This window comes from Delphinus delphis, chromosome 3 (assembly GCF_949987515.2).
Source record: "Delphinus delphis chromosome 3, mDelDel1.2, whole genome shotgun sequence".
In the NCBI taxonomy this organism is placed as follows: domain Eukaryota; kingdom Metazoa; phylum Chordata; class Mammalia; order Artiodactyla; family Delphinidae; genus Delphinus; species Delphinus delphis.
Window position 1 is genome coordinate 54,177,474 of NC_082685.1, and position 26,783 is coordinate 54,204,256.

A 26,783-nucleotide genomic window follows, 5' to 3' on the forward strand; every position below is an offset into this window, starting at 1 on the left:
GCAGAAGCCACAGCCCCACGTACCCCATCGTTCTCTGCAGGTCAGTGTCCTTACCTGAACAGAGTTAAATGCTCGTGTACTTAGCACGAGCTTCAAAGTCAGATGGCTCGGGGTCCCATCCCCACTCTATCTTTACCAGCCACGTGATGCTGGCCAAGTTACTTTATAAGTTTCTACAGCTGTAAAACGGGCAAAGTGATACCACCTGCCTTGTAAGATTGTTGAGAGAATTACATGACAGAATGTACTGGAAGTGCTTAGCACAGGGCCTGTCTCAGCAAGAACACTCCATAAATGACAGCTGCTCTTGGCAACATCATCAGTATTTCCATAAACGGCGGCTCACCTGTGAACCAGAGCAGCAAAGGTCGTTAATCCACTCAGTCATTTAGCAACTATTTACTGACTGCTCCCGCAAGTGCCAGGCACCGTGCTAGAGGTTACAGATACAACGGTGAGTAGCGTGCGGCTCAAACTTCAGTAACTCCAGTCTGCTGGGGAGACATGCACATAACCAATGTGGTGGCCAAGGTTCCAGATTAAAACAAAAAACACCCACACAATAAAACAGTACAAATGCCTTTTCATAATTTAGAATGAATTTTATTTGTGACATGGGTCAAAAATATACATATCAGGTACTATACGATATTTGGTCCTTACACAGGAATTGTACTAAGATTCAACCGTGCACTGCTTTTGCCAACATACCCACAGAGAGTTAATGTTCAACAGTGGGCTAAAGGTCAGCACGAACTGGACGAGCTGCCAGATCAATATACACCAAAATGAAGATAGCCTCCTCCTTCAGAGACGAACAGAGTCCAGGGTGTATGTCACCAGAAAACGCACAATCACAAGACTAAAGACTCATAGACATCCAGCTGGCTGCATTTATTAAGTGTGAGTATGAGTCATCAGGCAACTCTCTAGGCAAATGTAAGACTAAACGGATAATTCATCAAAAAGTTAGTGCAACAGAAAGATGAAGAGTGAGCCAACTCTAGAAGAAAATGAACGAGCAAAGACCACCCCAAGATAATGATGACCAGCTGAGAAGTCAATTCAATTATTTCTTTAAAGCCCAAGGTGATACTCTTTGAAGAAATTCCTTATGGAATGGAGTTTGTTCAGCAGATCAATAGTTTATCACCTCCAATTTATTTGCCTCAAAGGGTTGGGTCAGGTGCCACTTTATGGCCAACATAAAAGTTCACATGAATTAACCAAAGCAGGTCAAAAATCCCTTTATCTAGATCTAACTCAATTTATAATCAGCTGAGCACCAACGAGCAAAGGACAAAGATGAGAAATATTACACATCAAGGAACCCTATTTCCTAAAAACAGATTTTAAGCAGATACAGCTTTTTAACAAACATTCCTCCTAGCACAGAGTTGACATTGGAAACTGATTCACTCACCATATGGAGAGAGTTACCCAGACCAGTGCTTCTCAAATTTAATGTTCATATAAATCACCTGGGTATCTTGTTAAACTGCCAGTTCCAATTCTGTAGGTACCAGGTGGGGCTCAAGATTCTGCATTTGTAAACAAATTCCCAGATGATACGGAAGCTACTGGCCCACAAGCCATACCTGGAGAGGCAAGGACCCAGACCAGCCAGCCATGATCCAGCAATGAACATCCCCCTTGCAGTGAGGGGGAACAGATGTTCAGGGTTATAGATGGCTCAGAGAGTATAGTGGAGGCCAAGGACTCCACCACCTGGAAAAATGCACATGTGCACTTGCAGCCATGGGCACATACACGCAAAATTGAAGGAGCCTCCCCACCTCTGTGAGGTGGTCCGTGGAACCCAAGATAAGAACCTCTGCCTTAGGAGCCTGCCGGTTACTGTTGCCAACACCAGATAACCTGGGCGTGGGGTAGAGGGATGCATCCCCTTGACCACTTTGGCCCATGTGTGAGCAATTCATGCACTCTTCCCTTGGTCGAAGGTAATACAGTTAAGACACCATAAAGATGACGCATAATAAATGAGAAATAAAGAAAGAATATCAGGAAGCTCCATGATCTGTCTCCAAGATATGGCTGACTCACCTTGAGCCTGAGTTCCACCCCAAGGAGCCTCCCCTTCTGGCATTGTCTGTCCTAAGCAGAGCAGAGGCTGTCTGCATCCCACCATTATGTGGCATTGCCTTCCCAGATGATTAGGTTTCTAGTCTAGACCTAGGAGTAGAAGACTCTCCTCCCTACTTACTCTTTCTTTCTTTTTTTTAACATCTTTATTGGAGTATAATTGCTCTACAATGGTGTGTTAGTTTCTGCTTTATAACAAAGCCTACTTACTCTTGAAGTCTCAGTTTCCTCACCTGTAAAATGCAATTAAGAACAGATGCCATTTTCATAGCATTCTGGGGAAAAATAAGAAAGTGCATACAGGATATGCCTGGCACACTGCAAGTGCTTTAAAAATGTTTCCTTATTATTATGTTTTGATTATTACGCCCTTTATGAACTTGCAGAGATCAAGACCCATTCCCAAGGAAAGAGTTCTTTCTTTTCTAAATGGAAGAACTTAAATGCTATGCTGCACCTTGGGGGGCAAAGGCCAGCTCCCACTGTCCTGCCACTGCACAGATACACAACAGCCATGAGAGAACCATGCTGGTGGCTGCTGCGGCCAGTCACAAACCCTGTGGCTGTCTTTTCTGCTTCTTTTTTTTATTGTGGTAAAATACACTGTGATTGTCTTTTAACAACCACTGTGGCCAGGCATTGTGTCTCTCTACCACCGTAATCAAGATCATATCCAAAGCCTCCAGCTCCAGGCTGGCATCGTTCAATACGAGCCTTAGTTTTTATTAGCATCTTGAACTAACCAGGCCAAACCCAAACACGAAATGGCTGTTCAGAAAAAAAAAAAGAAAAAAAAAGAGCCACAATGGTAAGAAACCCTTAATAATTTGTGATGTTAATTTATCCAGCAACCTTTTGTCCACAGACCTCAGAAACTCTTAACAAGAAAGTTTTACTAGTTTGGGCTTCCCTGGTGGCGCAGTGGTTAAGAGTCCGCCTGCCGATGCAGGGGGCGCGGGTTCGTGCCCTGGTCCAGGAGGATCCCACGTGCCGCGGAGCGGCTGGGCCCGTGGGCCATGGCCGCTGAGCCTGCGTGTCCGGAGCCTGTGCTCCGCAACGGGAGAGGCCACAGCAGTGAGAGGCCCGCGTACCGCAAAAAAAAAAAAAAAAAAAAAGCAAGTTTTACTAGTTTGCACAACAATCCTAAGGACATTGGGGTGGGTAAGAATTGGGTACTCAACTTTGGGGTCTCCGGGAGCTCTTTAAGCTCCAGTGTTCCTCAGTGCAAGGTCCAAGAATCACCAGCTTTGGTCACCTAAATGCTTATGAAAATACACATTCCTGGGTTCCACTACAACTGCTACATCAAGATTTCTGGGGAAGGAAACTCCAGTTTTTAATAAATCACCCCCAGAAAGTTCCAACTCACACTAAAATTTTAAACCAAGCTAAGACCTACCCCCCAGGAAAAAAGGCAGACAAATAAATACACCCAAAATTTTGCCTACAACTTCAAGGGATTCACAGACCTTCTGAAGTCTTCCCTTGGCCTCACAGGTAAAAACTCCTTGTCTATAACATCACCGATCACTGTTTCCCAACAATAGTCATTCACATACTACCTTCACTTTCTTTTTCCAAATCCATACTTGTTTAAATTTTTTAAATAAACTCATTTTTACTTACATGTATTCTGAAAGGAAATTTTATGTGTAATAGCTGTGAAATTGTGGGTTTGATCCTTAGCTGTAAGTTTTCCAAGTAAAATATATAATTATCAATATCAAAAAAATTGTCACTGCATATCCTAAAACCATCTCCCACGTTACCTAAGTGACATAAGTTCGACCCCTCTTCGGGAAACACTTTAGTGTCATCCAGAGATACGGACCCACTGGGGGATTTTATGAGGCACTCGTGGCTTGTGGCGTGAGGGGCTGTCTATCCTGGCAAACCCCAGACGACCTCACAGCCTCAGTCTGCGTATGCCCGGCACAGCCAGCTCTGGGAGAGAGGGCATTCCTTCCTGCCAGAAGGCCAGGAGATACGACACACTGACCTGTCCACATGCCCTTTCTGTGACCGGCCTGCCCCCATCAATGAGGTGAGACACGCCCATACCATCTCCAGCCCTGCCTCCTCACTGCAGGGACAGAGGTGGGCATCTGAGCCAGCAGGGCCAACCTGCTTCTGTTTGGGGAATCTGTAATTAGGGCACAGAGGAGCCTGTTCATTGATGCTGAGCATTCAAACTGGGGAGTGTTTCAGAACTGGGCTGGGGCGGCCTCTTTCTCCCTCGTGCACACACTGAGCGGAGAAAGCTGGTCTGTGGAGGCAAGTGAGAGGAGTCAGCAGCAGCTCCAGAAAGAAAGTACACGCAACCCAGCTCCAGACTTCCCAATTCCTGGTTCCCAGCCAGCTGCACTTCCTGCCCTCAGGGTCCATGGGACATGCCAGCATCCCAGCAATAAATTTCTCCTCTCGGCTTCAGTTGGTTTGAGCAGGCAGCTGCTCCTTGCAACCCAATCACCGCTAAACTAAGACTCCTTGTGCTGCACAGCCCCGGCTCAGATGACCAGGTGGAGGGGAAGAAAGGCCAGGGGCCAACAGCCAGGAGCTGGAGCCAGGGCGGGCATCCTTCCAGACACACCCAGAGAAAGGGTGAGGCTGGAACCCTATCACAGGGACACGGAAGGGGGATTCTTGTGGGGGTCCCCTCCACATCATTCCAAGTGAGAGGTTCACAAGCTGAAGGTGGCAAAGCATAAGAAAGATGACAAACAACAGCTGGCATTTACTGAGTGTTGGCATATGAGCCGGGCTCTTTACAATTACGATCTCATTTATTCTTCCCAAGAGCCCAAGGAAGGTGGTAATGTTATGTTCCCAACTTTATACATGAGGAAACAGACTCAGAAAAGTTGAGCGCTTGCCAAGGTGATAAAGCTCCAGAGTCTGAGCTCTTACCCATCACGCTACGTTGCTTTATGAAACAATACTAAAGGCCAGCACAGAGACCCCATGCAGAGCTCGTGTCTGAGTGACAGCAGAAGGTGCAGCCACCAAAGGGTCTTCCCTCCAGCAGCCCTGCCTCCTGTGCCAGTCCCCGACCCCAGCCAGCAGTACCACACCTGTGGGCGCAGCACCAAGTACATAAGGGTGTGCAAAGGTAAGAAGCCGGGAGAGGGGTGCCACCTGGCTGGGGTGTGGTTTGGCTGGCCCAAACAAGGCCCAGTGGAGACTGGCTTGGGTCCAGATCACAGACACAGGGTTAAACTAGAGTGATTTTTTTTTTTTTTAAAGGACTCATTTATTTTATTTTATTTTATTTTATTTTTTTGCGGTAGGCGGGCCTCTCACTGTTGTGGCCTCTCCCATCACGGAGCACAGGCTCCGGACGCGCAGGCCCAGTGGCCGTGGCTCACTGACCCAGCCGCTCTGCGGCATGTGGGATCTTCCCGGACCGGGGCACGAACCCGCGTCCCCTGCATTGGCAGGCGGACTCTCAACCACTGTGCCACCAGGGAAGCCCGATTTTTTTTTTTTTTAAACAGTAACTGGTACCTGGCATCTCCTCTGTGGTCCCACATGGGGTGGAAAGGAAGATACACTCCCAGGTCAGGCAGATCTAAGCAAACCTGTCCAAGAGCCATGCTATCAGAGCTCCTAACAAATACTGGAACAAAAATCATACTCCCGGGCTTGGGACTGGATGACATGCTAAGGGAGGGAAAGCAGAACCTCAATCATGACCCCAGAGCCTGCTCTGATACCCCTGTTATTCATATCTCATTCCTAAAACCTGAAACCCAGAGCGGACAGCTAACCTGTCACAGTTCAGGTGACAGGTTCCCCAAACTCCAAGTAGATCTCAAGTGTGGTCAGGAATTTTAAATAAGGCACCTGAACTTTTCAATGTTTGTGCAGCAAGTTTTCCTATGAAAACAGTGCTGACGCATCCACTTCTCACCACCTTTGCGGGAGGAATGAACAGTGCGATTTGACAAGGCTGGATGATATGACTGTTCTGGGCAAGGCACTGAGCCAAGGACTGAAGTCCCACCAAACTGTCCTCACCAGCTTACAAGAGGCGGGCACTTACTGGATGGCCGCAGGGATTTGGGGTTGCAGTCTATGGTCAGGGAACCTGAGTAACAAAGATGCTGGCTGAAATGGCGGCCGACCCAAGATCCAATGCCACCCATAGACCGCCTAAGGTCCTCTTAGTCTTCATCATGTAGACAACAGGAAAACCCATCTTATAAACCAAGGCTTTCAAGGCACCATCCCCTCAGGGTCCCACCTGTTGTATCTCTGGGTCTTCCTCACTCGGCTCCCTGCTTCCTTCTCTTACCCTCAGAGGGAGATGGTCCCCCAAGTGCTGCCCAAACCCCTTACTATAGACTGAATGTTTGCATCCTTGCCAAAATTCACATATTGAAACCCTATTCCCCAACGTGATGGTTTTAGGAGGTGGGGCCTTCAGGACGTAATTAGGATTAGATGAGGTCATGAGGGTGGAGCCCCATGATGGGATTAGTGCCCTAAAGAGTCACAAGAGCACTTGCTCCTTCCCTCTGCTCTCTGCCAAGTAAGGATACAATGGGAAGTCGACAGGCTGCAGCCCAGAAGAGGGCCCTCCCAAGAACCAGACCATGCCGGCACTCTCATCTTGGACTTCCAGCCTCCAAAACTATAAGAGATCAACCTCTGTTGTTTATGAACCACCCAGTCTGTGGTGCTTTGTCATAGAAGCCCAGACGCACTAAGACACCCCTTCTACCTCCCTTAGCTACAGCAATAACTCTGCGAAGGTGGCACGCACCTCTCTCTCCGGCCAACTCCACTCCTGCTTTTCCAGCCACCTGCTGAGCTTCGTCACCTGAGCGCTGTGCTGGCACCTCCATCTTGCTCCCTCCCCTCCTACCTGTTTCTCTGCCTGAGTTCCTTATTTCTGGCACAGGGAAGAGAACTAGCATTTACTGAACTTCCAGCACTTGCCAGGCACCGTGCTGGGTGTTCTCCACGCTCCTACAGCTAAAAATCATTACAGCCTCCCACCATCGCCTCTGTCTCTGGCGGCTAATCAGTGATCCGCCCCGTCAGCGTTCTCTCTCATCTCACTGTCCAAGTGCTGGGCAGGCACCCTGGTTGCCCAGGGCAAAGTGAAAAAAAAAAAGAACACAGTTTATGCAATCTTTCTCCAAAACCCACAGCTGGGCTACACCCGACCCCGCCTGTTCCTTCTCCCCTGACCCTTCCCAATGTGAAGCTGTGTGAACAGTGGGTCCAAGGGCTCTGTCCCTGTCTCTGTCCAGGTCCTGAGCACCACCCCATCTGCCCTCCCCAATGATGTGCAATCCTCACTGGTGTGTGCTGAGCACAGATTTGGGAAATCCTGGTACAGTAAAACACTTTCATATCCCCATGAAAAAAAAAAAAAGGACACTCCGAGTGTCTCCCACTTGGCCTCCCCACCACAGACTTGCCTGTAGGCACCCCGTACTAGACACTGTCTTCTTAAAGCACAGCACCCACGTCACCAGGACCTTCTACGGCACCTCCCCTTTTCCTCCATGCCAACCCCAAGTGCCTTGCCTGGCCCTGGAGGCCTGCCACAAACTGGCTTTCACATACCTTCCAACATACTGCTGCTCACTGCTCCCCCGCCAGCCTGCTGGGCTCCAGCCAAGCCATGTGACTCCTGTCCCTGAAGCCAGGCTGTGCTTTCCAAGCCTCAGCACACAGTTCCCTCCATCCAGTGTGCCTTTTTCTCCCACTTCTTCAGACTCACCTCCTCTTTCTCCTCGGCCTGGTGCAGGCATGGCACCTCCTGGAAGGTGCATTTGCTTATTCCCCTGTGGAGAATGACCGTGTCCTCCTGTGAACTCAGGAGTCCCTCATGTACTCCTCCGACGGCACTACTGAATTGCCTTCTCCTCTATGAGACTGGACGTGCCTTAGGAGCAGGGACTGAACAGGATTATCTCTGCAGTCCCCACCATACCTAACACAGCTCTTTTCACCAAAACAATATCCATTCATTCATTCAACACGTATTTACCCAGTATCTACTATGTCCCAAGGTGCTACAGGGTGTTCGGTATATGATGGTGAACCAAAAAAGACATGGTTCCCACCCTCACGGGCTTCCCAATTAGTGAAGAGACAAACTTTAACCAGTGCTTACCCAGATGAGTGTGCAGTCAGCATGGCTCTATGCTGCAGTAGGCAAGAACCAGGGTCCTACAGAAGCACAGGGAGCCAGGAAGGCCAGCCAGGGGAGTGAGGCTGGGATGAGTCTGAAGGAGGAGTGGTGAGAAGGGGAAGTGGCAAAAGTGCTCCAGGTTTCGGTGGTGGCGTATGCAAAGGCCCTGTGGTGGGTAAGAATGGCAGGCCACTGCAATTGGACAATGTTAAGGAAACAGGAGAAGGATGCACTGTGACTGGGGCATCTCAGTAAATGCATGGAGTGAATATGAATACATGACCTACACCTAATTAGCATACTTTTTTTTTCACACACACACACTGTATTTTATTTTTACAAGAGATAAATAAACTGACACCAAGCATTGTAAATGGATGACCACAACAAAAGCAACAATGTTTGCAATTACCAAACACGAAACACACTCATACTATAGCATACATTTTTTGTCAGTAAAAGCAACCAACCTTAGCTCTATAGCAGAACACTAAAGAAATATATATATATGTTTCTTTCCCATTTGAAAGAAATTTCCTCCTTAAGCATGAGCGCTGTTCCCAGAAAAAGATTAAAGAAAGTTCTCCTAGCTAGGAATGGAAAAGCAAGCAAGGCTGAAACCTGATAAAAATCATATAAGTCTGTAAGTAACAGAATGAAGCTGGCCACCGGACTGGGAAAATAAACAGCCTGTGAATCACCCTGCATCAATAATAAGAACAGAGGCTAACCACTGGCTAACAACTGTTGAGCATTAACTAAGAGTGTTACCTGCATTCTCTCATTTGACTTCACAACATCCCATGAAGCAGGTACTAATGTCACCTCCATTTTACAGAGAAGGAAACTGAAGCTCAGAGAGATTTATAACTGGTCCAAGGTCACAAAGGTGATGAACGGTACAGCCAGGATCAGTGGGATGCCAGAGCTTTACCCTTAACCACCATGCTACACTGCCTCACAAGCCAGCTATAATGTCAGCACTTCTGGAATTGTTTTTTTTTTGTTGTTTTGTTTTTTGTTTTTTTTTTTGCGGTACGCGGGTCTCTCACTGTTGTGGCCTCTCCCGTTGTGGAGCACAGGCTCCGGACGCGCAGGCTCAGAGGCCATGGCTCACAGGCCCAGCCGCTCCACGGCACGTGGGATCTTCCCGGACCGGGGCACGAACCCGTGTCCCCTGCATCGGCAGGCAGACTCTCAACCACTACGCCACCAGGGAAGCCCTGGAATTGTATTTATTTTTTTACCTCCCCCCATATTTAAGCTACTAAACACGGACATTGCAAACAAGATGAAATAATTTCTGAAGGAATGCAATGAAACTTCTAGTGTCAGCTCCCTTCCTGTTCTAGGTCTCCCTCAAAACACCCCAACTCTTCCTCCAATTTTAATAAGGAAAAGTTTTCCAGTTCATTGCAATACTTAATATCCTGAGAGAACAGGAATTGGAAACGGATGAATCTTCTCAGGCCACATCTCAGCCAAAGTCAACAGACTCCAAACCCCTCTCGTAGGCAGTCGCTGTTTACAGTACATCTAACCGGAAGGAGACGGGGTTTCAGATTACTGGAAAGCTCTTGCCATGGTTTTCCCAACTCTTGACAAGTTCTGAGTCTTGTCTATGAAGGACAATATCATGCTTTCCCTGTCAACAAATCCTTCCCCAATCTATTTCTACTCCTCTCTCTCAAATCCTGTCTGAAGTAGCCAGGACACAGGGTAAATGATCAAAGTTTACCGACCTGTTGTGGGTAAAACTGTCCACCTACTTGAGGCCTGGCTGATCCTCCTGAGGAGGGTGGTGGTGGCCTAAGTAAGACACCAGCAAGATCTCATTAAATCAGTAATGGTGGCCCCCAAAGAGCCAACGCCCAAGCCTGAAGCTGGCTGGCTTTATGATCCCCCCTCACACCCTCAAAGACCCATCTGAGCACGTAAAGGCCTAGGTGATAGGAGTGCATTTTAGACCTGCATTCCTGAACCACACTGTTATGGGCTGAAGTGTGTCCCCCACCCCCCTCAAAATCCATATGTTGAAGTCCTAACCCCTAGGATCTCAAAGTGTGACTATATTTGGAGAGAGGGCCTTTAAAGAGGTGATACAGGTAAAATGAGGTCATATGGGTGGCCCTAATCCAATACGACTGTTTCCTTATAAGAAGATACTAGGATTTAGACAATGACAGAGGGCAGACCGTGTGAAGACACAGAGAAAAGACGGCCATCTACAAGCCAAGGAAAGAGGCCTCAGAAGAAACCAACCCCGCCGACCTTGATCTCAGGCACCGAACCTCTGGAACTGTGAGAAAATTAATTTCTGTGGTTTAAACCACCCGGTCTGTGGTACTGGGTTATGGCAGCCCCAGCAAACTATATATGCACACTATTCGAGTCACCCCAAACTCCAAGTCACTCCCCATCACCCACTCTTGGCAGGGCACAGGCAGACTGGTTTCCCCTCTGAAGCAGTCAGACACTGGGCACATACAGCAGGGCATCTGGGCACAAAAGTCATGATCAGACAGGTACTGAGTGCTTGAGTCAATGGAGACTTTTGTCATTGGGACTGGGAGCCCAGGACAAAACCATTTATGTTTGCGTAGTTAATTACAAAGGCGGTAAGTAGAATTTTTCCTTCTGGAAATGAATGGAATTCAAATGCAGTCACACCCCTTCACGGACAGGTGCCAAGGCCCAGCTCCAATACCTCGGTTTTAGCCCAAACATGCTATGGGGAGTTTTTCCCATATGCAATAATAAAGAATTGTGTTAAACAGTTCCTTACAGCACACTGCAGGGGGAGGATTTCTGCCCAAACAACCCTCCTACTACAGGAAGAGAGGAGGAGGCTCTGGGGGAAAAGCAGGAGAGAGGGAGCCTTAACAAAAGGGCAAAAGACGTCATCCAGGGAATGAGAACGTCAACTCTTCACGGCAGTGAGGTGATGAGTAAGCTTATTTCAGGGGGTGCCAGGAGTTCTCAGAGTCCTATGATTAGGTGAGGAGGCTCCAAGCCATGCAAGTTTCCCAGAGGCTCTGGGGCTTCGAGAATTACTTAAAGGCCAAGAAATAAGGAGAGAATATTTCCGTTGGGCGCTGCGGAAGCAAAGGCAGGCAGGGGTGGGCTCAATGGGCTCAAAGCCTGGTACGATGCTGGGCACCTAAGTACCATAACAAAACAGCTGGCATTTACGAGGCAATCGCTGAGCCAGGCACTGTGTAAGCACACTTCCCACACCGGCTCACTGAAACCTCACAACAACCATAGGAGGGAGAACTATCATTACCACCCCCATTCAACACATGAAAATAAGACCAGAATATAACCTCTGCGAAAGCCTGAGTTTTTTCTCTATTTTGTTCACTAGTATATTCCTAGTGCCTAGAACAGTGGCTGGGACATAGCAGGCACACAGTATTTATTAGGTGAATTAATGAAAACAGAGGTTACAGGTCAATGTCACAGAAGGAGCAGGCCCGGGATTTGAACCCATGCTGTTGGTGCCAGATCCCACACTCTCAGCTTCTGCTCTGCCACACACGATGGAGAAAGCTCGCTAAAGAGCTGGGGAAATCACCTGGTGTGAAGACAGCTTGGTCCACTGCGCTTTTCAGCGTCTACACCTTCTGCTCCTTAGCACAGGCAATGGTACTCTGCACCCAGAGTACACAGCAAAGTCAACCAAGGGGCCAGGGCCCATAGATGATCGGAAAGAGGGGCAGCCAAGAACGTGCCCTTCCCTCATACCTGTGACACTCCCTGAGGCCTCACATACCAACTTGTGTCATATCCAGTAACTCACCTGAGCGTGGAACGGGGAGCTGGAGGGAAAGTGACTGGAAGGAGAGAGATTGATTCATCTGACTCACCAGGAATATGTTCAATAGAGCTGGTACCATCTACGACAGAACTTCCCGAAGTACGGTGAGCATCCAACTTCGCAGTGTACAAAATCATCTTACATGGCACATAAATACACATTAGAGCTGATATATTGATCTCTGAGGTTACTTTCTATATTGACCAAAGTATACTGGTACTTTATTTATGGCCAAATTATAAAATACCCTTTTCAAACAAAGAGAGGCCTTTCAAAAAGAACAGTACTCCCATTTATGTAAACACATGAGGTAAACAATAGGTGCTGCGTTATGTGACAGAAAATCATCATGGAAGTACGCGAGTGACTGAAGTTTGGGAACTGCGGTTTCCTGAAACTTTCTAAGTTCTCTGTGTCAAATGTTCCCATCCCTGCCCCTCACGTGTCCACCCAGACATGCCACAGCTCAAAAGGAAGAGAATTTCCAGAGACTAAATTTTTGAATTTCCTTCAAAATTTCTTAATAAATGACTACACATGAGAGACACAGACAGTGACAGAGAGATTGAGAGAGACAAAGACAGAAAAAGAGAGAGAGAGAGAGCACAGACACAAACACAAAAGGCATGTTCATTAAGATATTATGAAGTTAACAACAGGGCTTGAGCTGGGGCTAAAGCCCTGCCCTCTGCTTGGGGAGAGCTGTAACACAGAGCTCCTTTTGATACCATCCTGAATTCCACACCGATTCTTTCGGCTATTATTTTATTGCATGGTAGCTGAGCTCAGCCCTGTCCAAAGACTCATACTGAGGTCTCTGGGACCTGTTCCAACAACAACACACAATGAGGCCTTCTCTCTCTGATAAAGCCAGGAGCCCCTCCCTCTGTGATCTGCCCCCCTGCTCCTCCCAAACAAAAGTAAAGTCCCATTTTGAGAAGAATTCTGCCAGCCACATGCAGCCTTCTCCTCCTCACCTTCCCTGTTGGGGATAATCAAGTTTCAGGTTGGCTGTGGGTGGGAGGACAAGCTAAGCTCCAGGACGGAACCTAGGAGTCGGGCCAGTTCCTGGGAGAGAAGAATGCCTTCAAGGCCATGTAAGGAAAAGCTGAAAGGGAAGCAACGGTACCAACCACCTGCTCTAATCCAACATGAGCTCCACAAGAGCAGGGGCTTGTCTGACTCCAAAGTCAAACGTAATCAGTGACTGGTGCTCAGGAGGCGCACGGTAAACACGTATTATGAATCAATCAGTCAAGGAGTGAATGAGTGAGTGAACAGATGGATGGATGGATGGATGGCCCCAGCAGTGCTGGAAGGAGTAAGTGAAGAAGTATGTATGAATGTAAGATTATTTTCTCCCTTTCTGCTTGAGAACTAGCATCTGTATAAACAGGAGACCCCAAAGGGCTACTTTTCCCTTTTCACAGCCACCCACAGCAGGTGGTAGATTAACAGCAGGACCTTTGACCCCTGAACCAACTGGGCTTATAGCAGAACGCAGCAAACCGAATGCAACTTTGACTTTCTCCAGGACATGCTTAGACACTCCCAACTTGTGTCTTGATCTCTGGACCAAGGAAGAGAAGAGCAATTCTGAGACTGATAATGATAATGACTTGTACCAACAGACTTGACTCCTCCTTCTGAAAAGTTCAAAGTCCTTCACATCCTGGCTTCTCTCAAGGGACTTTTATTTAGAGAATATAATTTTTTTCCTTTCCTTTTCCTCTTTCTCTCTTTGCTTATCTGCATTTTCTAATCATTTTACAATGAACGTAGATTACTTGAGTTATAAAAATGTCTAACACAGACTGATGAAACACACAAATAAGACCATTCAGAAAGGACACTGAAAGTGCATATTTTATAGAGTTTCACTTGAACGTTTCTACATTACAAAATTTAACACTGCCACGTCATGCAATTGCACTCAACTAAGTCCTCTGAAAAGCAAATTGTAAATTTCTGATAAAAGTCAAAGCTCATGACTTAAAATCAGAACACCCGGTCATACAGGCACTTATCTTATAAAAGGGGCAACTATCTGCCGGGCGAAGGGCCAGGGAATTAGACAAGTACAAGGACACAAGCTTAATAAGTAATGTTCTATATATGGTTAAAACATATGTTCTAATTCGTCCACGGTAAGAAAAGCTGTGCAGCAACCCTTTCCTGCGGCAGAAACCTCCAGAAGCCAATAGGGGCCAGGGTACCCTCTGCAGTGATAGAAGAGCTTTCCTGTCTTCGTGGGGCTGGTTGGTCCATTTTGGGGCCCAACCCTGGTCCCAAACAGATGGACCATGCTCTAAGCAGCTTGTAACCACCGGCTAAGAAGGGCCTCCCTTTCTGCCCAGTCCTCGGACCTCACTGTCAATGGCCAGTCTGTCCCACAAAGTGGTGACAAGGAAAGCAGCTGATCTAGCCATCAAAAGACCTAATTTCGAAGTCCCGTTCTAGCCAGACCCTGCACAACTCAACGACTGCATGCCTTGGTCACTCCGTTTTACCAAAAGTTAGTACCATCAGCCACATCTCACAGGCTGTTGAGCGTAAAAACCAAGGCAAATGTTAAATTGGGAGGGGGAAGAAAGGGAAGGGAAGGGAAGGGAGAAATTATTTAAGAACCACTAAGCAAAATTTGATACCAGTTAGATGGATGGGATTCCACCACCTCACTATGGCTGAAGTGTAACAAGCAGAAAAGAGATTCAACGCTGTTGTTCAGTCCAGTGTTCACCTAAAATACAGAATTCTTAAACTGGAAACTAGAAGAGAAATGGATAGAACTTTGCAATTTCTCATTTTCTAAACGCAGGAAATGGCAAAGCATTTAAACCGTGGCCTATAAGAACTGCATGAAGACAGCGGATAAGAAGCCCCTGGCTCCCAAGGGCAGGCAAGGGGGGAGCCACTTGCACATGGCCCAGCAGAACCCTCTGTCCCGCAGACAGCCATGAGCACCGGGGCAGGCGCTCACATCCTATCCTCAGCCCCAGGAGCCAGGGTTGCACCTCGGGTGTGAACTTGAACGTTCAGGGGATGTATCAACAAAAGGGGTGAGGAGGGCAGCCAGGGTAAAGACTTCCCAAGGCTGAATCAATAGAGCCATCTGTAGACAGAGGGGCAGCAAACAGGGTATGTCAGACACACCGGAGCTGTGTGGGCTGCCGCAGGGAGAACTTGCTAAGTATGGCCCACGGCAGCCAACCTCAGCAAACTTTTCACACACGAGACCTCCACAGTGAAGGGGGACCAAAGTGCTGGGCCTCTGGAAATGAGATTTGAGGTAGAAACGGCTGAACAGAGGGGCCTGGGTTTTTAAGAGAACAGGCTGGGTTTGAATCCCGGCTCTTCATCTCTCATGCAGTGGCAAGTTAGATGAACAAGTTACTAAGCATTCCTGACCGGAAGTTGCTTCACACAAAAAAGGAATAAACACACCTCTCTAACACAATTGTTGCTAGGGTCAAATTACACCATGCCTGAGCGCACTCATTAGCACTGTGCTGGGCTCCATGCATTGCATTCTTGTTAATTTCATGCCTCAAACCGACACTTTTGTGATTAATTGGAAAAAATGGCTATGTGTACTTAAGGATCATGTTACAGAAAAATTCTACTGCTTGACCCCAGGCTAGAGTGTAGATACTGGAGAGCAAGACTGGGGGCGCCCCTCCCCCTCAGGACCCAGGGCTGCTATTCTGTCCCACAGCTCTCACCACAGTTCTGCTTCTACAGAGCCTCCAGCCTCAGCAGAAGATGCAAAGAAAACAACCGCCTACCCTGAAGAGAATCAAATGTCGGGTAGCCCCAAACATGCCTGAGAAATCCATCCTGAGCTTAGCCTGGCTTCCTCACACTACCAAAGAGACTGAAGACGGCATGAGCCCATCCACTGCATATATTTACAGAGTCAGATGGCGAAGGAAGGAAGGGGGTGACGTGCTTGGGAGAGTCCTTTCTTGGTTTCTCTAATCTTCTATTTTGGTCTCACCCAGGCATCACTCCAGATGCCCACAATTACATAAGAAAATCAGGAAGGAGGCAAAACACAAGGGCCACCATGGATGCCAACCACCTCTTTGCCAAAACCTTCTTTGGAAAAGTTGTTCCCAGATTCAACCACCAACTTAAACTAAATACCGAAGCACACGTGCACGTGCACGCACACACACGCGCGCATTTGGGTGCCAATTTTACGATTCCAAGCACAACCATTAAGAAAAAAATTTATCACTATCACTGAATATAAAAAGAACAGTCTTAACTATTCCAAAATAATAGGAGAGATGCATTCTCAGAATAAGACACATTATATAAATTTAGCTTTGTGAAAAACCCGTTATATTGTCTGTATTTTTCTCAGCAAAAACTGTGGGACTCGGCATTTGAGAACTGACGCTCCAGAAGGAGACATTGCTACTTTCCTGTAAAGGACTATCAACTGTGGGAAGACTATAAAATGTATTCCAATACCTGTGTCCAAAAACAGCAATGGAAAGAGAAGCGTTTTGCCCACTCCGCCAAATATGAAAAGAGAAGCAGCATTAGCCTCCGTGGACATCAGGATCTTTCTGGCTAACTCCAGCTGCCCTTCCTAACTGTCCTAATTTAAAATCTGTCCAGCTCACCTTTCTGAGTTCTGGCATTTTACTCCAAGTCATCATTGCGTTGCTGGCTAATCCAAACCTCATTTTCACTTTTGAGCCTTCGTGTAAACCCATTCTTTACTCTCCTTCCTCAAAAATCTGCTCAAGGAGAAATGTACTATATGACCCAGCAATTCCATTCCTAGTTACCTACCTAAGAGAAATGAAAACAAAGCCACACAAAGTAGAGGATGTTCACAGTACCAATAGACATAATAGCCAAACAACAGAAATGATCCAAATATCTATGAACTGGTGAATGGAAAAACAAAATGTGTCCATCTGTACAACGGAACGAACTAGTGATACATGCTACAACAGATGAACCTGAAAATTGTGTGGTAGGTGAAAGAAACCAGACACAAAGACCGCATATTGTATATATATGACTCCATTTCTATGAAATGTCCAGAAAAGACCAGCATACAGAAAACAGATCAGTGGTTGCCTACAAATGAGAGCAGGATTGACTACAAATGGGCAAGAGTGACATTTTTCATAATAATAGAAAAAAAAGTCTCTGCTCAATTCTATGCTTAATATGATGTTTGGCAGAATTCAGTGAGTTTCTATTTGGTGAGGGAGCCACTGAGTGAGTGGATGCGTGAATGAATGAACAAATGAAAACTAATTTCCCAGAAGCCCTCTCTAGTAACCTGAACCACATACTTCATTCACTCCTGTCAGCCTCAGCAAGTTATGTGTAATAGTTATATAACAATGAATTGTGTTACATATATGTGTGCGTACGTGTGTATGTATATGTGTGTACCTATATCATCTAAATCTTTGGATTAGGTTGAACTATATGAAATTGTCATTTTTGTAGGTCAAAAATGGTTGGTAGAATATTGGTAATTTCATGTGATTCAACCTATACATGCTATTTTTGATGTAGGAGACAAGAGAACAGAGGCATTTAAAAGTCAGACCAACCTATGTGTGGCTCCGGGCTCCATCCCATTTTCGAAGCTTCAATTTCCTCTGGCAGAAAAATGGGGATAATCATAGGACCTTGCTCCTAGGGAAGCCGTGAGGATTACTGGGACAATGCATGGAAAGCACCTACCAGTGTTGAGGCAAAGTCACCAAGGAAGTGCTCGGTAAATTACAGCAATTATTGGTACGTGCTGATCCTATCTCTCTATGAAACTATATATTCCTCAGTTCCCAAGGACTGGGATTCTTTGTATTCGTGTGTTCCCTAGACCTGCAGACAAAGGATGCTCATTGCTGGAGTCCTGCCCAGGGAAAGCTTCCAAATGGCTCCTGAAGCCTGAGAACACAGCTTCCTGGATGCCACCAGAGTCCCTGCCTGCGGACCCCCAACTCCTCCGAGGTGAACTGCAAACATCGCTGCAGGACTCTTGCGATTCCATTCCCAACATCCTCCTCACCACAAGCTCAGCAATACCATGCAGTAGAGGAAATGCCATCAGAGAGATTTCCTTCTGGCTTATTTCTCAATAAAGACGTCCGGCTGCTATGCAACGAGCGTTTTAGTGGATGATGGGTTTCTACTGGCAACAACAAAGGATGGTGGCTGCAGGGGAGAAGCAAATAAAATTCTATCCCTACATCCTATTCAAAATTCCTCAACTCATTTGTAGTAATCATAAAGTTAGACAATGACTCCAAACAGGGGAAACAGTGGGATTAAATTAGGGTTGCCAGATTTCACAAATAAAAATACAAGACAACCAGTTAAGTTTTTTTCGTTTTTTTTTTTTTTGCGGTACGCGGGCCTCTCACTGTTGTGGCCTCTCCCGCCGCGGAGCACAGGCTCCAGACACGCAGGCCCAGTGGCCATGGCTCACAAGCCCAGCCGCTCCGCAGCATGTGGGATCTTCCTGGACCGGGGCACGAACCCGTGTCCCCTGCATCGGCAGGCGGACTCTCAACCACTGCGCCACGAGGGAAGCCCCAACCAGTTAAATTTAAGGTAAACGGCAAATATTAGGGACTGACCCGACATTACAAAATTTTCATTGTTTATCTGAAATTCCAGTTTAACTGGGTATCCTGTATTTCATCTGGTAACTCTAGATTAAATTGGTACCACAGAACTACTTTATTTCTCTGACACAGGAGAATGCATCTTCAATTCAATTAATTGTTCTTTAACCACAGAAAAACTATTTAGGCCAGAAAGATAAGGTTCCCAAATTTAGTGAGAATCTCTGTATGAAGCTGGATTAAGGGGTCTATACAAGCCACCGTTTACTGAGGCTGTAACCAGTACTTTGCTAAGCACTTTATATGCACTATTAGCTCACTGAATCCTCAAATTAGCCCTATGAGGGAGGAGCATGTACTATTATCTCTATCTTACAGGTGAGGAAACTGAGGCTTAGGGGAGATAGAATCAAACCCCAGTTTGGGTCTCTCAATTTGAACCTAAAAATTATTAAGTCTCAAGGCCTCTCACCAGAGTCCCAGACTCAGCCTACAATCTATCAGGTGTCCCTGAGCTAATTCCACATTTCCAATGCTCTGGTAAGTGAATTATATCTCAATAAAAGCTGTTAAAAAATGTTCATCCAATATCTACTTCTCTATCAATAAAACTGAGAAACTTCAATGCACAAAACACTCTAGAGCCAGTTCAGTTGATGATTATAATTGCTTTTCCTCTCTGCCATTCTACCGCCAGATCTCAGCAATTTCACTTCTAATGAGCCTTTCCACTAAAATTAAGGACAGAAAAAACAAAAAGGTGACCAAACCTTAAACGAGTTAAGTCCTTCTGACTGGATACAACTCTGTTAAAGGATGCTCTGAAAATAAGACTAGAATCAAAATGAAATTTGAAAAATGTCAACTCAACACATCCATTTATCTCCATCATCACCAGTGATCATAGAGCTGGGCTACAATTGAGAAAATTGTAGCCATTACTGTAAAAAAGAAAATTCCCTGGGGACTTTCCTGGTGGTGCAGTGGTTGAGAATCTTCCTGCTGATGCAGGGGACATGGGTTTGAGCCCTGGTCCGGGAAGATCCCACATGCCACAGAGCAACTAAGCCCATGTGCCACAACTACTGAGCACGCGTGCCACAACTGCTGAGCACGCGAGCCACAACTACTGAGCCCGTGTGCCACAACTACTGAGCCCAAGTGCCACAACTACTGAGCCCACGCGCCTACAGCTCATGCTCCGCAACAACAGAAGCCACCTCAATGAGAAGCCCGTGCACCACAACGAAGAGTAGCAGCCATAAATAAATAAATAAATAACATTTAAAAAAAAGAAAATTCCCTGGACATTCATTGTAAACAAAGGCCTCATTCTTACAGAAGTTACCACAGAACAGTTTTTCTCATCCCAAGGCTCACAGTCTCTAGAGCTGCCAGGGGTTTAAGAGGGAACAGATCCTCTATGACGTTCTTCTTTTCAGTCCAGTTTTTATCCACTTTCTCCAAGGTTACTGAATCTGACCCACGCCCACTCTAGTCTCACCAGACTGAAGGCCACAGCTTATATGGATACTCTAACCAATGGCTGGCATTACAGATGAGCATGAATGGCATGGATTTAAATCATTTTTAAAGAATGCAGTGTTTCCCTGAGACGTGTGGGCTATACTCTAACCACCAGAGTTCAGGACAAGGCCTTTTCATCCTTATTCCCTATAAGGAAAACAGTTGGGTATGGTGACATTCTTCAAACACGGGAGTAGACAAAAGCGGGGGGGATTTCTTCATCATATTTGCCTTTTGGAGGCAATATATCTCCTTGGTAACAATTCTAAAAAAGAAAAAGGGGGGAAAAAAAGCCTCTACTAAATCTCACACCTTAGCAGGCAGCCTAGAAAATATGCCTGTGATTCAGGCAAGATACCCATTCCTTTTTCTCAAAGGATGCTTAGTTTGTTTCCTTTTGTTTGTTTTTATCAAAAAAGGGCATCTAGTATCTTTCCATGTGGATCTCATGGCTTTCCTCACCTATGAAATGGAGATGGTGGCAAGGGTGATAGCATCACTACCTTCTAAGGTTGTTTTGAGGATTCACCGAGAGCGTGTACAGGATTTACAGAAGTCTGCCACGCAGGGCGTCATCGATACATATTAGTTAGGACTGTCACTATTCCCCAGCACAGCACTAGGAGCATGGATGTTAGCTTAGAGATGACAGGAGGTAGAACTGTATGGTGTGGAAGACACGATTCAGAGGTTCCTGCGGAAATTCCCCAGCTCAAGACCAAAGAAGTGAATTAAAGCCATGTCGAAACAATTTTAAAAACAAAGAAAAAGCAATCAGCCCTGGGCCCCAACCAACCACCACACAATTAAAGGTGCCTCAAGCACAGGAAACAGCACCTACAGTGAGCTGATGACTGAACCATACATACAAACACACACATTCCATCTGGAGCCTGTCTGTGCCCTGATGTTCCTCACAGGATGGGGAGGTCTGGACACTTGCTTTTTTTTTTTTTCTTAATTTCATTTTGGCCACGCCACGCGGGTTGTGGGATCTCAGTTTCCCAACCAGGGGTTGAACCCAGGCCCCCACAGTGAAAGTGCCAAATCCTAACCACTGGACCACCAGGGAACTCCCTAGACACTTGCTTAGACTGGAACAAGAAATAAGCCTGGCTCATCATCTCGACCCCTGCTTTCCTCTCACCCTGATGCCAAGACCTTCCAGCAGACAGACACCACATGACTAGGAGGTTCCAAGCACACGTGAGCACTGGAAACACGCTGCTGGGTTCCCAAGAAGAGCTGCAGAAAGTCAGGAAATCACTGCACTACCACCACAAGCAGGTCTATTAATGAAGCACAAATAATGGGATTAGACAGAAAAAGAGAAAAAGAGCTTGGCCTTCTGAAGGTAGTTCAATGGAAGAGAAGCCCAAAATAAAGGGCCGGGGAGTGGGGGTACTCCGATGAGTCATAAAGAACAGACGTGAGTAAGCTGTGTGTCTCTATCGTCCTCCCCAGCTCTGCACCCCAACATTTAAGTTAGGACAAATGTATTCATCATTCATCCACTTAGTCTGGGTTTTTTATAGTTATTTATTCTGCAGCCAGTGCTCTCTGGTTCACCATGCCAGACAAAGGCAAGATAAGTACGGCTCCTCTCAGAGCTCGCATTCAAGGATACGAGGAAGATAACAAGGTACCACCTCTAGATTTGCCCCAGTGGATCAGCCATTTCATTTAATACTGTGCGTCCCACTGCATCAGGCCAGTGAGTCAAGCAGGACAATAAGCAGCCGTGAAGCCAATTACAACGATGCTCCTGTGGCTCGTGTCATTCCCTACAGCTGGCAGAACAAAGCCTGTGCAGGAATTCACAGGTACGAATACTCTCCGCCTCAAAGCATCACTGCTAGGGCTGCTGAAAGATCAGGTCAGTGGGGGACAGATGAGGTTGGGAGTCTCACCATATTGCAAATTAATAAGTTTCTCCTTATGACCATTTGTGGAGAGGCTATTATTTGCCAGTCACTGTGCAGACAACTGAGGATACAGCCCCAGACCCTGTCCTCATGGAGCTTAGAAGCTAAGTGCACCCTTCAGTCTAAGTCGTAAAAAGTTACGAGAAGGATCCAAAATACAGAGGACAAATCTCCAAAGGGGAAAGGGGGAACACATTAAAATATGCCTCTAAGAAAACCCATAGTGGGCTTCCCTGGTGGCGCAGTGGTTAAGAATCTGCCTGCCAATGCAGGGGACCCGGGATCAAGCCCTGGTCTGGGAAGATTCCACATGCCGTGGAGCAACTAAGCCCATGTGCCACAACTACTGAGCCTGTGTGCCACAACTACTGAAGCCTGTGTGTCACAACTACTGAAGCCTGCACGCCTACAGCCCGTGCTCCCCAACAAGAGTAGCCACCACAATGAAGCCCACGCACTGCAAGGAAGAGCAGCCCCCACTTGCCGCAACTAGAGAAAGCCTGCGCACAGCAATGAAGACCCAACGCGGCCATAAATAAATATTTTTTTTAAAAAAACCCATAGTTGCTGTCTATCAACAGATGAATGGATAAAGAAGATGTGGTAAACATATACAATGAAATACTACTCAGCCATAAAAAAGAACGAAATTTTGCCATTTGCAGCAACATGGAAGAAGTTGGAGGGCATTAGCCTAAGTGAAATAAGTCAGACAGAAAAAGATAAATACTGAATGATATCACTTACATGTGGAATCTTAAAAATACAACAGGGCTTCCCTGGTGGCGCAGTGGTTGAGAGTCCACCTGCCGATGCAGGGGACACGGGTTAGTGCCCCCGTCCGGGAGGATCCCACATGCCGAGGAGCGGCTGGGCCCATGGGCCATGGCCGCTGAACCTGCGCGTCCGGAGCCTGTGCTCCGCAACGGGAGAGGCCACAGCAGTGAGAGGCCCGCGTACCACAAAAAAAAAAAAAAAAAATACAACAAACTAGTGCATAGAACAAAAAAGAAGCAGACTCACAGATATAGAGAACAAACCAGTGGCTACCAGTGGGGGGTGGCAATGGGGGGGGAGGGGGAGTAGGAGGTACAAACTATTGGATGTAAGATAGGCTCAAGGATGTATCATACAACACAGGGAATATAGCCAAACTTTTACAATAACTGTAAATGGAAAGTAACCTTTAAAAATTGTACACAAATAAAAAAAAATTTTAATGGGATAATAAATTATAGATCTTACCTCAAAAAAAGAAACCCACTGTTGTTACTCATGATAGTATTCACTACTGTTAGAATTGTGACACAGCAGGAAAGGTGAGCACATTACTGAGGTTTGGTAGGTTTGCTGCAGAACACATTCCAGGTACCCCTTCAAGGCATTCCAGCTGGGAAGGAAGAGCCTCACCTCAGCAGGGCTGTGTGCATGCCCAGGAAGCTGCCAAAGGGCTGCTGGGCTTTAAGGAGACACCCCCACCCCCCATGCAGAGCAGCACAGCACAGCAGGTGAAGAGGCCCAGGAGCAATCCCAACTGGATTCTTCTCTCAGCTCAGCCTTATGTCCTACAGCCCTGAGCTAGGCAATTGCTCTCTTTGGGATATAGTTTCTGCAATTATAAAACTGCAAGAACAACAGAAAAAGGAGAAGTATGGGAGCAGAAAGGGGGACACAGGACGATTTCACCGAGTGCGTGCACACAAACAACAGCCCTGAAAGCCAGCTTAAGATGACATGACTTGGTTCCTAGTGGAAACTCTGTGCTCCTCCTCTTCCTCCTTCACACTACGAAGAACACTTTCGCCATTACCACCCAGGCAGAGTGTTTTTGAAAAGCAGCTCTTGGGCAATCTACAACTTCCTAAAATGATGCACGATGCTTGAACTGACTGGACTATTGGAACATAATATCCAGCTAGGCCCCAGCCAAACCCCCCGCTTCCTTGCTGCTGACCCCAGGCAGAGACCAAAGGGGCCTGGCAATGGCCTAAGAGGCCAAGGCAGAAGGTCACTGAACAGGGAGGCCTGGGGCAGCTTCCAGAGGAAGTAGCACTTGAGCTGAGATTTGAAGGAGTAGTAGTTAGGGGAAAGGAGGCAGAGAAGGGCAGCATCAGAGGGAACTGTGTGTGCCAAGGCCCTGTGATGGGAGTCACGTGAGCATCAAAGGGGTCAGAAAAGGCACCTCGCAGCTGGAAAATGCAAAGATGGTACAAGATGAAACTGGAAAGGCAAATGGGCCAGACCAGGATACGGGGGTGCACTGGGGGCCGCTAAAGGGATTTAAACAGTAAGGTGACATGATCAGATTTTTACTTTGCAAAGACCATTCTGGCTACCGAGGTAGTCACAAGCTAAACAATGAGTCCTGGTGGCAAATACTAGCAGCCACAAAATGGAGACAAGTGTCTGAGACACCAAGGAGGAAGGCTGGGGAAGAGAGGAAAGGAAGAAAGTTCAGGTGAAGGGAGATCCAGGTCTTTCCCTTGCGACTTGACAGCATCAACATCAACTGGGAGCTTGTGAGAAATACAGAGTTCCAAGCCCTATATCAGAACCTGATTTTAACAAGGTCCCCAGGCGACTTGGATGAGCATTGAAGGTTGAGAAGCACTGTTCCAACGCAGCCTGGGAATTAGTCTTTGGAGATCATCCATTATACCACTGATGTCTTGTATTTTTAAACCCAGCTTTTAAACACAGTCTGTAGGGCTTCCCTGGTGGCGCAGTGGTTGAGAGTCCACCTGCCGATGCAGGGGACACGGGTTCATGCCCCCGTCCGGGAGGATCCCACATGCGGAGCGGCTGGGCCCATGAGCCATGGCCGCTGGGCCTGCGCGTCCGGAGCCTGTGCTCCACAGCGGGAGAGGCCACAACAGTGAGAGGCCCGCATACCGCAAAAAATAAAAAAAAATTTAAAATAAAATAAAATAAATTTTAAAAAAACAGTCTGTAACGAAGTTGCAAAACCCAATACCTCCCTTAAAGCTTAAGTAAACTGGAATCACAGACGAGGCTTGCTGTGAAAGAACTCTTCCTAAACTAGCCAGGAGAGCAAATTGGCATGTATCTGCTTCTTGACTTTGCTAAATCTACACATATAGCAACCACGTAGGGCGACAACAGCTATGACACAATGAAGCATCCTTTATCTACCCTCAGAGGATCCAGTTATCACCTAAACAGAATCCAAGCCTCTGCCAGAGATTCCAGAAATACCTATGAGTCAGTCACCTCTGAGAGACACTCACACAACTATTCACCTTGCTACCCACTTGAAAAATGAAGGAAGCCACTTGCAACATTCATCAATTTTGTAGATTACAATGCTATCTAATTATAAAGATACTTGTTGGCTCAGTCACTGCTTTTCTGTGACGCCTAAAATAAGTCTCTTAATCATTATGTGTCCCAGCTTTTCCCCAACTGCAAAACAGGAACCCTAGCATTTATGCCCCCAAGTATGCTTTAGGGATTAGGGAAATGATGTTTTCAATGCTCTTAGATGTACATCTGTGCTATTTAGTTCATATAGCTTTGATTATGTCACTGTGCTACTCAAAACACTTACACTGGCTTCCCAGTATCCACTAAATGAAGACAGTCTCTTCACTGTGGCACCCAAGTCTTCTATAGTCTAATCCCCAAAACCCTGGCATGCTTATTGCACAGATGCTCCAGCCAACCCAGACTGGTTATGGTTCCTGAGCAAACTCAGGCCTTTTCAGTCTCTGCTTTAGCTAGTGAGATTCCTAGTAGAATCTCACTACTACTAGGAACCCTATTGCCAATCCCTCCTAAGTCCAAACCCACTGTATTGAGATCCAAAGTATGTGTAGGCGTTGGCCAAAGGGGATGGGGAAGGCACCAGGGATACCAGGCAGAAAGAACAGAAATATTCAATGGGTTGAACCCATCATCCATTGGAGAAACCAAAATAAATTTAGGAGGACTGGAACACAGAGCACAGACATGAAGACAATGTGAAACTAAGGCGCAGGCAGGGGCCAGAGGACACAGGGCTCAGAAAGTACTATCAAGACATCTGCACCTTATCCTAAAAGGGCTAGTGAAAAGGTTCTTGGGCTTCCCTGGTGGCGCAGTGGTTGAGAGTCCGCCTGCCGATGCAGGGGACCCAGGTTCGTGCTCCGGTCCGGGAAGATCCCACATGCCGCAAAGTGGCTGGGCCCGTGAGCCATGGCCGCTGAGCCTGTGCGTCCGGAGCCTGTGCTCCGCAATGGGAGAGGCCACGACAGTGAGAGGCCCACGTACCGCAAAAAAAAAAAAAAAAAAAAGGTTCTTGAAAACAACCAAACTATAATACTTGAGAACTGTTTTAGGGAAGGCAGAAGGTACCTCTAAAGACGTCTTATGAACCTCTTTCAACCCACTGTGCCCACCAATGAAATTCAAACTGTTTTCAGGAAATATCTGTGGCAAATTTAATAGTAGTACATCATCTCTTTTAACCTGAGATTATAATCACAGAACTATAGACCAAATAGGAAATTTAGCAATCATTTACTCTAAACCCTTATTTTAAAGATAAGCAAACTACAGTCCCCAGAGATTAAATGATTTGCTCAAAGACAGAGGCAATTTGTGGCAGAGTCAATATTCAAACCCAAGTCTCATGGATTTCTAGGCAAGGGAGA

The 26,783-nt window shown here is 46.6% G+C and overlaps 1 protein-coding gene across 3 annotated transcripts in view; it reads right to left on the reverse strand.

Annotated features, from left to right (window-relative positions):
• ARHGAP26 (Rho GTPase activating protein 26) overlaps positions 1-26,783 on the reverse strand; it is a 478,823-nt gene that overhangs the window by 427,607 nt on the left and 24,433 nt on the right. The window contains exon 1 of one of the 3 annotated variants that reach the window (XM_060008624.1): positions 7,681-7,706. The exons of the other annotated variants lie outside the window; for them this stretch is intronic. Coding sequence (XP_059864607.1) covers positions 7,681-7,690 — 10 coding nt within the window. The 5' untranslated portion in view covers positions 7,691-7,706. Of the gene's footprint in view, positions 1-7,680; positions 7,707-26,783 lie in introns of those variants that run through there. 3 annotated transcript variants of the gene reach the window in all.